General features: G+C 35.3%; 2 protein-coding genes across 3 annotated transcripts in view; one reads left to right on the forward strand and one right to left on the reverse strand.

The window, feature by feature from the left end:
- Nucleotides 1-5,366, reverse strand: part of pot (zona pellucida domain protein papillote) — an 85,671-nt gene extending 80,305 nt beyond the window's left edge. The window contains exon 1 of one of the 2 annotated variants that reach the window (XM_076133134.1): nt 5,163-5,366. The gene's annotated coding sequence lies outside the window, so the exon portion shown is untranslated. The remainder of the gene's footprint in view (nt 1-5,162) is intronic. The other variant, XM_076133123.1, reaches the window with a different exon arrangement.
- An 867-nt stretch (nt 5,367-6,233) lies between these two features.
- LOC142985145 (xaa-Pro aminopeptidase 3-like) lies at nt 6,234-12,234 on the forward strand. Its single transcript, XM_076133145.1, has 10 exons — nt 6,234-6,384; nt 6,460-6,737; nt 7,002-7,151; nt 7,412-7,548; nt 7,867-8,108; nt 8,449-8,619; nt 9,007-9,113; nt 9,592-9,729; nt 10,172-10,292; nt 10,673-12,234. The coding sequence occupies exons 1-10, from the start codon at nt 6,351-6,353 to the stop codon at nt 10,840-10,842; spliced, it is 1,548 nt and encodes a 515-aa protein (XP_075989260.1). The 5' UTR covers nt 6,234-6,350; the 3' UTR covers nt 10,843-12,234.
- Nucleotides 12,235-13,108: the final 874 nt, after the last annotated feature.

The following is a 13,108-nucleotide window of genomic DNA, read 5'->3' on the forward strand; positions in this document are numbered from 1 at the left end:
CAGCTGGCAACCGTGGGTGCGCCCACCGAACTCCATAGTTCCATACATCTAGTTGCGTAAGGCCGAGTTACTGCAGTTGTTAGATTAATCCTGTTCGCAGATTTTGAATTGCTAATAAATGAGGTCGCAGTCGACGCAAATAGTTTAGTGAAGGGCTCGGAGTTACTTGACTTGTAGGAGGGTTGCGTGCTGAACAAATTAATTCTAGTTGACAACAATTAATTGTCGTCAGGTTTGCCTAATTTGGGCAACATTTTCATGTAGGTGTTGCCAAGTTGACTAAAATTTAATATGAATTGGTCGATTATATTTTGGGTAATTTGTAACTTTATGAAATATTGCTAAAAATGTCGTTGTAAAATCCGTCACATATTTTCTTAGAACTATATAAAAGCAATGCGTCATGTTTCTACTCAGAACACTTACAAGGACGTAGATACACATTGACAAGCATTGTACAACTTTTATACGACACGTTAGTGCGATAAAAACGTACAAGCTCCTAATAAAGCTCGCAGTCAATTTTAATAAGAAATAATCAACTGGCGCAAAACATTCAGCAAAAAATGTCCTACACTAATAGGTTTTTCTTTCAATATAGTGGAGTGGTCGCGTTACTTTTTGTCGTCTCATATCAAATCGCAGACTACCTGTGGGTACAACCTAATAAATAAGTCACGTACCGACATCCTGCGCGATGCGTCGTTGTACATAAAAAATACGTCGCAGCTAATCGCCGGTCATCGCTCTCTAGCTCTTTCGTAAAAATATTATATTTTATTATGGCAGTCAAACGGTTACGGGAAAGACAAGTTCCAAGTCAGTCGTGTCTCGCTGTAGACACAAGTGTGCGCTGTAATTGTGATATTGCCTAATTTGGGTACCGAGCTCGAACAAAGGAGTGTTCTACATAAAAAAAAATAACGTCTACAACAAAGTGGTTCGATCCACACAAATCACTGAACGCATCGGCATCCATTACCTCGCATCGTGTTATTTGCCTAAGTGGTCCGGTGCAGGATAATAAGTTAGAAAGAATAGCCTTAGGTTACGGCCACCTTTGTCTGGACTTCGCTTCGGTCATGACACCTCCGGGCTAGACTAAAACGTGGTCTAATCTTCCACAGGCAAATTGCCATGTAATAGGACCACGAGTTCTAACTTTGTAGCTATCCATGTAATGGTTTGTACGAAAATTGTAACGTTATTAGTATTAATACAAAAATAAAAACGGGGTGTGCACCCGAGCGTGTAACCGAATTCGTTAATTTAAAAAAAAACAACTGTCACATCTTTCGGCACTGTCATGTCAATATTGTCAGTTATATTTTGAAAAAGCGTTACCAGGTAAATTGGCGGCGGCAAATAAAAAGATAAACAAAAAATATTGATCGTTCCCAGCGGGGCGCGTCGATAACTCTCAGTACCTAATGATGTATCAACTATCATATTCGCAAGGATAATAAAGATGTTTTTGTGAGCCCTTATTATGCCGCTTTGTTCCATTTTTGATTACACCTCGAGAGCATGCGAGGCTCATTTCTTTTCAAGAAACATTTTATTTTGACGCGCATCAAAGTGAAGTTATTTTGACATTACCGTTTTTGTCGGTGCAGGAGTTGATTCAGGCGTAATAATAGAGTTTAACTTATAATAGACAGGTAATTAAGTTATAAAAACAGCGTTATTTTTTTCTTGCGCTGTCTAAACACATCGTCAAGGTTTTGATGTAACGTTTTACATGTTATTATTCAATGTAATATTTTCATGTTGGATAACTTTTTACTGAACGTAATAGATACGGGGTATTAGGTCATTCATTAGCATTATATTTACGGTTGAGCATCCATGACGTTATTTAATTAGACTTCTACATATCACTGTACCACAACACTGCATTTTTAGATTTAATTGACTTACGCACCTATAATAAAATATACCATACTCCATACTTAACCAAAAACTACTTAAAAGTTTATAATTTTGATCCGATTAAAAAAGCATAAGGCACTGATCCCATTTTTTACAGCCAAGCCACGTCGAATTATAAAGTTATCTGAGCACAAAAAACTCCGTCATGACAGCAATAAAAACCTTTGACTACTGATGTACGCTTAATTTGTTTCTGAAGGGACGCACCGACGCGACGCACCGAAATCTCATTACCAACCTTCTTTAACGACTTACTCTAGAATTAGTTTGGATAATAACGACCGAATGGTAAAAGTTTTATGTTTTTTAAATAGTTTAGTTGAGTTGAAGTTGAGAGCGGACTGGACAATGGATTGTAAATAAGTCTAAGTTGCACTTGCAAATAGCTAAGCTTGCCTGTACCAAATGAAGTGATGAGTTTAAATTCTCGGTCCTCACTAGGAAATTCACAATCTGTTTCAAATTTACTTTCTGTGTTGAAAGCTGTATAGATGAAAATGAAGTAAACAATGGCTATGGAACACGTAAGTTATAGGCGCACTTATTCACGACGATGCCGATACTAAACCATTTCTGATTCCGAAATCCCCGATATTATAATTTTCTTTTAGCCAAGAATCATTTCGCTCTTGCAACTAATATTAATAAACCTCCCATGGATTGATTTGCCTACTTTAAATTGAATTTTGACAGATCTTTCATACAAAATGTACTCCAAAATCCTTCTGAAGATGAGTAAATCTACGCATAAGAAGCATATTAACATCGGCCATAAGCCTTACGTCAACTGACAATACGATAAAGCAATCATAACATTCAAATCACATTACGCTTCCGCCATTTTCTCCTAACTTAGTCCAACGTTAGATTCCCGCCATTCTAAAGTCGACGCAGGCGCATCCGAGAGGCGGAACTCTAGTAATAGGCGCATTCCGCTGACGGGCCCGTGAATGCCGAAGTACTTACGATCTTTGAATGGCTTAGGAAACCATTAACGAGTTGCGCTTTTATGCTCAAAGCGTCTAAGATAATGCTCTTCCCCTTTTGTTTATCGTGACAAGAGATTGGGAATTTTATTCCCAAGTAATTATGAAGGGCTGTAGGAAGTTTAAGAGTAAAGCATTTAAAAAATCATCGTGAGAGTTTGTTTCCCGTAACTGCTTCGTTTTGCTATTATAGGAATAGATTTGTGAGGGAACAATGTTGTGATGGAATGAATACCTAATAGATTTAAGATCGACTAGTATTTTTAGTAGAAACTACGCGTTAGTATGCTCACTGGCTGACTCAGTTTCCATTATTCCCTGCCTGAAAGCTTACATAAAAAAATCCAAAAATAATTAACCACGAAAATTCAACATAGGTAGGTAAGAAAATATAATATGATGTAACATCTGCATCTCAACTACCAAAACGTACAGCAATAAAACAATGGGTAATTTAACCAAAAAAGTAGCAGCTACCACAAAAAATTGCGGTTTCTTTAAAAGAATTTAGTTAACTGTAATGCCATATCTAATCCATTATAACTCCGAGGAACGTTAGAAAGGGTAAGATGATCACGCGCATGCGCACTGCGGTCAAAATGTACCTTTATATTACGGCGACTCGCAAAGAAAATTTATGACTAAGTAATTTGATGTAATGATCCTGTGCATAGGTGACTGGGTACAGTGGGTACGCAATTTCTAATAAAATTTGCTATAATTTCCTTAATTTTCAAAATTATACTACTTATAAATTGCGGAACAAAGCTTTCACATACGTATATTTCTATCTATCTAGGAAAATATTTTACGGAATCCTATTAACATTAGGTTGGCCTGCGGGTTTACTACAAAATAAGAAAGAAGGTTTTACGAGCCAATCGACTTGGCTTCCAATTTAATCTTACTTTATGGCGGGAAACTTTAACTTGGAAACGACCATAGATTAAAATGAAGAATGTGTTTTTTCTTTTGACCAGTCGTTGACTTTGGGAGTTACATTATGGTGACTATAGTTATTATGCTCGTTGCCTTAGATAAGTAATAAAAAAACGTTATGATTTATTTTACTGCAATAAGAAATACAAATAATATGCATAATTTTCATTAAAGTCAGTACAGAAGTAGGTTGATTTTTTATAAAAGGGCTACGTTTCGACAATATAGTTACCCGCATAAAGTTTGTAACTTACGTAATAAGAAGTAACCATTATTTATTATCAAAACGCTGAAACACGCTAAAGGTGTTATAAGTTTTATACTTGAGACATAAATTCTTGAAGACAATGAGAAAGTAGTTTTAATTGCTAGATGCTCGCTGGGTAGGCGGAAATTAGATTCTAAATCTATAAATTTAATTTAAGACCCAATCATAAAAGGTCAGATAGAAGTTTATTACGTACACAGTTAAATTAAGTAGTTTTTCATATATTGCTAATCTCCTCAACATGTAAGGTAAAATTTCTTTATTAGATGTAAAGCGTCTTTACTTTTCCAAATCTTTTCTTAATTCACCGTACCTTCACGCTATTTACTCGTCTAACGACGCCTGTCATGCATGCCAGGTTTTTCTTTTTTTACGTAAAAAAGTAAAGACGTCACAATCACCTTCAAAGTTAGAAGTCAATATAATAAAAACTTTATTAACACGAGATTTAGAAGTTTTTATAAAAACCTGTAACTGTTTATGACATCACGCTTATAAATGACATCGTGGCGAATTAATTATACATTGCTTGTAAAGATCGCAAATAATTTTATAATACTGTAAAAAAGAAGTAGTGTATCTTCAAGAGTGAAAATAAAGTTTCGTGTGAATTTTTAGAACAATAACATGAGGCACAGACAATTTGAATTCAACAAGAAGGAAGTGCAAACATTGTTCTAAGATTCAAATGCTTGCACTCGTAACATGTTTATTTACACGCAATAACAACATTAAATCTTATAAACAATAATATGTAATAATAATATATGCAAAAGATTGCTACATATAAGTACAAATAGTTAGAGAGTAATCAACCACACGCATCGAACAATCTTGTATCAAGAGTTATAATTTAGAAGTCCTACGAGGTCGGTTAAGTAATCCTTGCAGCCGACCGTAACATCTAATGAATGGCTTACAAAACGATGCAAATGAACCCGCGAACTGGGTCCGACCATTTATCGATGTAAACTATCGACTAGACCACAAATATACTAGACAGAGAGAGGGCGATATAACTAGGAAAATAAACAAACCTCTTTGCAGAGTCGTTGGTTGCGGGACGTCAGTAAATTATAAAAAAATTAACAATCACTGAACGGTTATGAAACACTATTGTAACGGGCACGATTGACAGTTTACGACACAAATGGGTCCCGCGATCGTATTCGAACTGTGTGACGTAGCGACGTGCGCACGCGCCGCTCGTTCCGCGCTGACTGCCGCACGAGACGTGCCCAGTGAACGTAACATGACCTTCCTGCCCACAGAGCCTAGCAATAGAACCTCTTTTCCTTTTAGAGACTTGTCCCCAAAATTAATAGCCTTCGAGGATTAATAGGAAAGGTCCTTTCAAATAGGACTGTCCGTCATAGAGCAGTCGTGTGGTTACGAAGAAAGAAACGGGTGCATTCTTACATAAATGTTAGAATAGCTGTTACATAAGTATACGGCTGTATAAGTTGGTTGACGAAATATTCACCTGCAAAATATGTGTGACTTATTTTTAAAAACAACAGAGTTAACAATAGGTCGCCTGGCGTAGTCGTAATAAGGTCAAGTAAAGCCAGACTTTGTTTACTTAGCTTCTTCGCCTCTGTTCAGGCCTTTATTTACTCAACAATTATTGTAAGCTACTCTAGTCAACAAATATTCCAATACTCAAGAAAATTTCTTATTAGAGTAAAACAATGCTGTTAATAGTATATAATTCGATGAGAAAATCAGAAGACGTAAGTTTCACATGAATGTTTTTTCAATTTTAGCGTAACGTTTCACATCATTGCGGTAACAAGTGAAGAAAGTGTTAACAGGTGAACAATATAATTAATTAACTCTTACACGCTGCAAGCTGAAGTTACGTATGCGTGTAACGGAACTACTAAAGTGTTGCCACATACCAAATAATCCCATTTTGGTATTCTCATCTGTCGTCAAACACTGTGGTATATTTAAAACATGGGAGGGTTGAGGGTCATAATCATTATTTTAAGTTATATTACAGTTAATTACGATACGTATGTCCTGAATTTTGTGAAACAGTCAATATTTTAGGACAGTAGATTATTTTGATCTAATGTTTGCAACACCGAAAAACTTCTGTCAACGTCATTGTTGTGTCAAAATTCTTCTGTTTTCCTCTAACCTAATTTATTATTATTTGTATCATCATAAATATTGGAATTAAAGACAAATTTCTCCAAAATTTGCACAGCTGAACTGAAATGCATCAATTTAGAAAGTTCTTAACAAATTCAGGTAAATTGTTAGGTTATGTTTTGAGTTTACATCATCGACTGTAGTGATAAAAAAAAATAAACAAACTTTTTTTAGTGTGTGGAGACCGGAGGAAGTTGATCAGACAGCCTATTCTACGATTTACAACAAAAAGATGTCTAAGTACAGTAGAAGTACCTCCAGAACAGCACAAAATACCTCAAATGTTAATTCCGAAAGGAATTTTTGGACAGCCAACTTGTCACACACACCCGCACATGATAACACAGGATCATCTAACGAATGGTATAACCCAGGCTGAATATAAAGAAAGGCGGGAAACTTTGGTGCGCAAGTTAGTTGCAGAAATGGATAATGCACATAAAACTCATGTGGTGAGTACTTTTCCACTGTCATACATGACAGAAGGCAATCATAAAACTAATAAATAATATTAGAATAAAAAATAAGTTTTATTATTCAATAATAAATAATTTCTTGCTGTTTATTGTCTGGGCAACCAATTTTTCACAGCAGACAAAATTTAAAAATTACTTTTTAAGAGGTTTAGAAAATAAAAAAGATAGTTTTAATTCGAATATGAATGGAAAGTAAGAGCAGTGACTATTTAAATAACATTTTTTTAATAACATTTTCAGATAGTGATACCGGCAGCTCGTAAGCAGTACATGTCAGACAAAATCCCATATGTGTTCAGACAAAACTCTGACTTCTTCTACCTCACGGGTTGTTTAGAACCTTCCGCAGTTCTAGTTATGGTGAAACCTGCACAAACTGATAGTTTTAAGGTAAGATTTTAAAATAATATACTAATAATGTAATAATGACTGTCGCAGATCTGTTCAATCGATGAAAAGTATTTTATATATCAAATAAAATGTGTTAATAATTAATATTTTGAGTAAACAAGCTAAAAAAATCCCAGGATGTGAATTTTGATTACACCTTAAATGGCTTTTCTTTAAAGATTTGTATACTGTTCGAAAAAATTTAAAATTCTTAAATGTGTTTATTTAGTCATAATCATCATTTTTTTTCTTATCCACAGTCAATACTGTTTGTCCATGATAAAGATGCTCATGCAGAGTTATGGGAAGGTCCTCGGACAGGATGCTCTGCCGCCGTCAAACTGTTTGCAGTAGATGAGGCAAGACCTGTTGAGAATTTTGGCAGCTTTTTAAATCAGTATGTATGCAAAATAATCAGTTTTCCTAAGCATTTTAAAAAATAATAATAAATTGTGATAGCATTACCTTTCTTAATTTATTAGTTTCATTTGACCAGGAATCTTAAAAAACTTTGAACCAAGCTGATAACAAACTAAATTAATTAGTTTGATTTGATTGGAAATCCACATAAAATGGTAGGTAGTTGACAACAGACAATATAATTAATTAATCATATAGCTTTGCGATCAAGTGTCTACTGATTCTGTATTTTTTTATTTCCCTTCATCAAAACAAAGAGAATGAACAGCTAATTACAACTTATTTCTATTTTTAGAACAACACTAAAATCTAAGCCATCAATCCTATGGTACCACAATGAGTGTCCTGCCAACCCGGACATACACGCTACAGTCAGATCCACATTACGAGGGGACGGCAACGTGGCTCTAGGCGACCCACAGAGAGCACTGCACTTGATGAGAGTGGTGAAGTCTCCCGCTGAGATAGAGCTCATGAAGGAGACTTGTTATATTGGAGCACAGAGCATGAATATGGCTATGGCTTGTACTAAACCTGGTATGTGCCTTTACCCTTTACTTGATAACTCTGGTTTCTGATAAATTCTAGCTTATCAGTGGATATTATTTGTAAAAAAATCCTGATTTAATTTAAAAGTCTTTACAAAGTATCCCTTAAAAATGCTGGTTTCCGTAAACAAAAAAGCACATGATAAATGTGACTTTATAATCTCTCGTAATATACCTTACTGCAATTGATACTGCATATTATTTTGTGATACAATGAAAATCAATCCCAAAATCTTAAATTCTTATTCTTCAATGTGGCAACTCTAAACCTGTCTGTCTCTGCTCGTCTGATATTTATCGTTGGCTCTAAAATAATGTACATTTTGTAGGTGTATCAGAGCACATGGTGAACGCAGTACTAGAGTACTCGAGCAAGCAGGGCGGGGCGGAGCACCTGGCCTTCCCGCCGGTGGTGGCGGGCGGGGCGCGCGCCACACACATACACTACGTCAACAACAATCAGCTGTTGCAGCAACATGAGATGCTGCTCGTCGACTCTGGTAATACGAACACAATTTTTTTTTACCTTTATTTTAATTTTTTTGCTTCGCGGAACGTCTTTCGTACCCTATTTCTTTGTTTTAGATATAGTTTTCGTTAAAACACATGTTGGTCTCGTACTTTCAACTATCAGTCCGAACGTAAGTCGTGAAAAAGTAAATGATAGGAAGACGAATAAAATTTCATGTTTTGAGAAGGTTTGCACGTTTTGAGAAGGCGTAAAGCGGGTAATTTGGATGTGTACGTTTATTACGTACACGTGCGTGCACGCATCACTATCACTATGTCACCAGAATAACGCCGAAACAGACTTATCATTGTCCTGATAAATGTAATGTGCCACATTTGTATAATATTTAATCAATTCAATATTATTGTCTGTTTAGGTTGCCAGCGATGGTTGTACAACTCGGACATATCTCGCACGTGGCCGGTGTCAGGCAAGTTCAACAAATATCATCGTATACTATACGAACTGGTGCTAACAGTGCAAGTAAGTCACTTATTTTAGTTATTATTTTTATGATATTTGGTATACTAGTACTGTGACCGTATTTCGTTTGCGCAAATCCTAATAACATATTTTAAAATGTATCTACCAGTTGGCTGTTACCCACTAAGCAAAAAAATATTCCTATAAGAAACTAAATCGTTAACATAAGGGCAACAGTCAGTAAAACCCCAATTTATCTATCTAAAACAGTGGTTCCCAACCGGTGGTCCGCGGACCACCAGCGGTCCGTGGTAGTTAAAATGTGGTCCGCGAATGACTTTAAAATTTAAATTTTCAGGATGTTTATTACACTTTATCTTTAATATACTAACATAGTAGTCCCTCATAACAAAAATAATATGAAAGTGGTCCCGGACTAAGAAAAGGTTAGGAACCCCTGATCTAAAACAATGAAGAAACCCATGCTCAACTGTAGAATACTAAAACGATATAAAAATAAGTTTTTATTATGTTACAGAAGCGCCTAATAGAACTACTAGGCGAGCACCGGCCGCCTCTAGACCAGTTGTTTGACAGTATGTGTCGGTTACTCGGCATGCATCTGCAGCAGGAGGGGATAATACCCAACACTATTGACGGACATGAACTTATTGGAGTGAGTACTTTGATACTTTGACTCTTTATTGAGTAAAATGGTTAAATTCTTCGTATAGAATGTCAGATAAATGTCTGTTCTTGAGAGAAAAGTCTTAAAAAGTCACCACTTCTGGATTACTATAAGATAACTTGTCAGGAGCAGCTATTCAGGTGTTTCCATAAGTTAACTGTCACTTTATCTAGTAGATAGGTTAGCTGACACTTTTTTCTAAACTGTGAAACTGATCCTAGTTCTCATGTATGACCATTATTTATATGGTTTTAACTCTGAAATATTAATGGTAATATGCATACACCTAGTTCTGAAATGATGCTCAAATGTATATCATAAACTTTCTAGCTGCTTTATTTAATAATAAAAATCAATAAATCAGAGTCCCTTTTCCATGCAATAAATTGTATTGACAACTAAATAATAATAACATATTGTTTGATTATAGAAAGCGTATCGCTTATGTCCGCACCACGTGTCTCACTACCTGGGTCTGGACGTGCACGACTCGCCGCTGGTGCGGCGCAACGTGCCCGTCTGTACCAACATGATCGTCACCGTTGAACCTGGTATATACATTCATTATTTATTGGTTTAAACACCCTCCTGCCCTCCTGCCTTCTTACCCTCCTACCCACCTCCAATGGCAACGTTGAGAGAACCCCGTGGTTGATGGATCCCGTGTTTACAACTCCCGATCTAAGTGTAACGTTATACAATTTTGTTCTTTTTTCTCATCTTTTGGGCACAACTTTCAACTTTATTGTAATGGCTATAAAAATCTTTGACCAATAAAACTATAGAAACTATTTACTTTTATTGGTTGCATGTAATTCGAGAAAACAAAATAGGTGTATTTAACTATCTCACTTTAGCTATGAAAACGTAACAGAAAATCAAATTTTCGCATTTATAATACAAGATATTATTTGAAATATTATACTTTCAGGCATCTACATCCGTCCGGACGACACATCCGTGCCGGAAGAGTTCCGCGGCGTCGGCATCCGGATCGAGGACGACGTGCTTGTCACGGACAACGAACCCGTTATACTGACAGACTCGGCTGTTAAAGAAGTGCGTGATGTCGAAGCAATCGTGGGCAAGCACACTCTGTGAGGCAATATGAGAGATGGGTATGAAAGTGAGATAATACATGTATGAACATGTGTGAGATTTGATGTGGTCAGGAATGATAGGTGAATTCTGATCTGGTGGTTATTTGCTTGTCTTGAATTTTACTGATTGTGATTTAGTTTTTGACACTCAAAAATGAATTTGTAGGGTTTTTAAGTCAAATATGTTAATAGTTTACTATACAAATTCAAATTCAGGGTAAATATCTAAAGGTTTTCTGAATTTAATTTGAGAGATTCAAAGGCAATTCTAAATTGAATACCTTTTAGCACTTTTGCTTGAGGAAGAATTTTCATTTTGGGTAAAAATAGTTTAGTTTTTTGCCTATTAATGAAACCTGACCGCTTGTATTATAGGACCATTAGATTTATTCCCGATTTGTGAGACCTAAAGTTGATTTAGAGCTTATAGTGAGATATAAGATATCGAATTTGATATTGATTAGAGATCTTTAATTAGCTTTCAATATAGACTTGCAGTTAAGCCCTTTTAGGGAAACCTGACTTAGCTTATGTAACTGCTGCCTAATGGCTTGTTTTACTATCGCATAGTACCTACATTCAATTTATAAAAAATCTATGATAGCAGATTATAACTGATGTCAGTTGCTAAATTTCCTATCCAATATTATGAGACTTAACTCAAAAATTAACGACTATCAATCAAGAGACTGCGCTAAAGATTCCTTATTTCGCGCTTGTAATTTATAATGAGCAATATCATAAAATTTGCTCAAAAATCTATGACTATACTCAGATTATGTAAAACTTTTATGTTCAGTCGCTCGAATTTAAAACTCTATAATTATTTTCCAAACTTATTATTGTATTTAGGATAAATCACTTTAATGCTCAAAATCCTTTTAGTTTTATATATTGTCGGAATTAATTCTGTAAAAGGAGTTCAGTAGCGTGATTCTCTACAGTGAGTACTATCGAATATTTAAAGTTTGTCGTTTAAAATGTGCTGCAAAAATTGACTACGACGCCCGCTAGAGGCGCTGATCAGGTTATCATACAAAATTTATCGATAGCCGGTTGTCGATAGTCGATGTCTGAGTATCGCGCTACTGTAAATATTTTTTTTAATTATAGATGGCGGTATTGTCACAACATTTTTTTATGAGTTAAACTATAACAGCTTGGCTCGAAGTCTTAATTTTCAATACGAATGCTACTAGTTTAGTTTCTATAAGTACACAACATTTTTTTATTTAAATATTCAATGGATATTTGTTTTGAGTTTAGTTTACAATTTAGCGCAATTTGTGATTTTAATATTTGATATTAATATATGCGTTGTACAGACAGATTGGTCCAGTTCCTTTGTAAATAAATTGTATATAAGTTAATAAATGATGTTGAATTGGCAAACATATAACACTTTGTTTTATTATGTGCATTTTGATGCATCACCATTCACCCAGCTTATGATTAGTATTTGGGGAATACACGTTTTTGAAAGCAATAGCAGTCTAAACACCACTCATTATAGAATTTAGTACAAAAAAAACATGATGGAGTACTTGAAAACAGTCAAATCAGCTACTCTTTATGAAAATAAATGTCCAAAACTAATTTTAGTTTAGAAATAGGTATAGTATTGTGTGAAAAATCAAAATATAGTATGTTACACATACTTTAATAATGTAAACAAAACAGTATCTCTCTGTACAAACATTCATTCGTACGTATAACTCCGCCGTGAAATAAAAATTATTACTTACGTATACGCTGGAACAACGGCGACACATAGCGCGACAAACGCGAGTACGGCGCCGGCGCGTCTGGATCCTGTGGCGCCAAATATTTCGTGCGACGAATGCATTACCTACCCACTTATGAGTTATTATCACTTGTTTTGTTGCTTATTCATCACTAATCACTTCGAACACTTATTTTAGATAAATAAAGCACAATGTTTAAATTTTGACGTGCTAAATGTGATCGCCATCTCGGATACCTACACAGTTCTAATCTATGTTGCTTAGTACACTTTGCTCCCGCCGAATACAAGGAACGTATACGGTGTGTATTAGGCACTGCGAAAACAACACAAACACTCACTACTTACCTAATAATGATAAACCATCAGTAACACTGGCGTCCCTATAGTATCAAAGTAGGTAAACACTTAAATCTTATTATTGAAATGTCTATAGTACACAAAACACTAACTAAGTATTACTATTTATTTTTTACACTAAGAACAAACTATAAATAAGCGTCCTTTTTGCGTAAGGTTAACT

The sequence above is a fragment of the Anticarsia gemmatalis genome, chromosome 2 (genome assembly GCF_050436995.1).
Source record: "Anticarsia gemmatalis isolate Benzon Research Colony breed Stoneville strain chromosome 2, ilAntGemm2 primary, whole genome shotgun sequence".
Lineage (NCBI taxonomy): Eukaryota > Metazoa > Arthropoda > Insecta > Lepidoptera > Erebidae > Anticarsia > Anticarsia gemmatalis.

Bases quoted from the DNA above. Each gene is read 5' to 3' on its own strand.
- LOC142985145 (XM_076133145.1), top strand. From the start codon at position 6,351: ATGCATCAATTTAGAAAGTTCTTAACAAATTCAG. The intron at 6,385-6,459 runs GTAAATTGTTAG...AACTTTTTTTAG, and splicing joins AAAGTTCTTAACAAATTCAG to TGTGTGGAGACCGGAGGAAG. The intron at 9,114-9,591 runs GTAAGTCACTTA...ATTATGTTACAG, and splicing joins AACTGGTGCTAACAGTGCAA to AAGCGCCTAATAGAACTACT.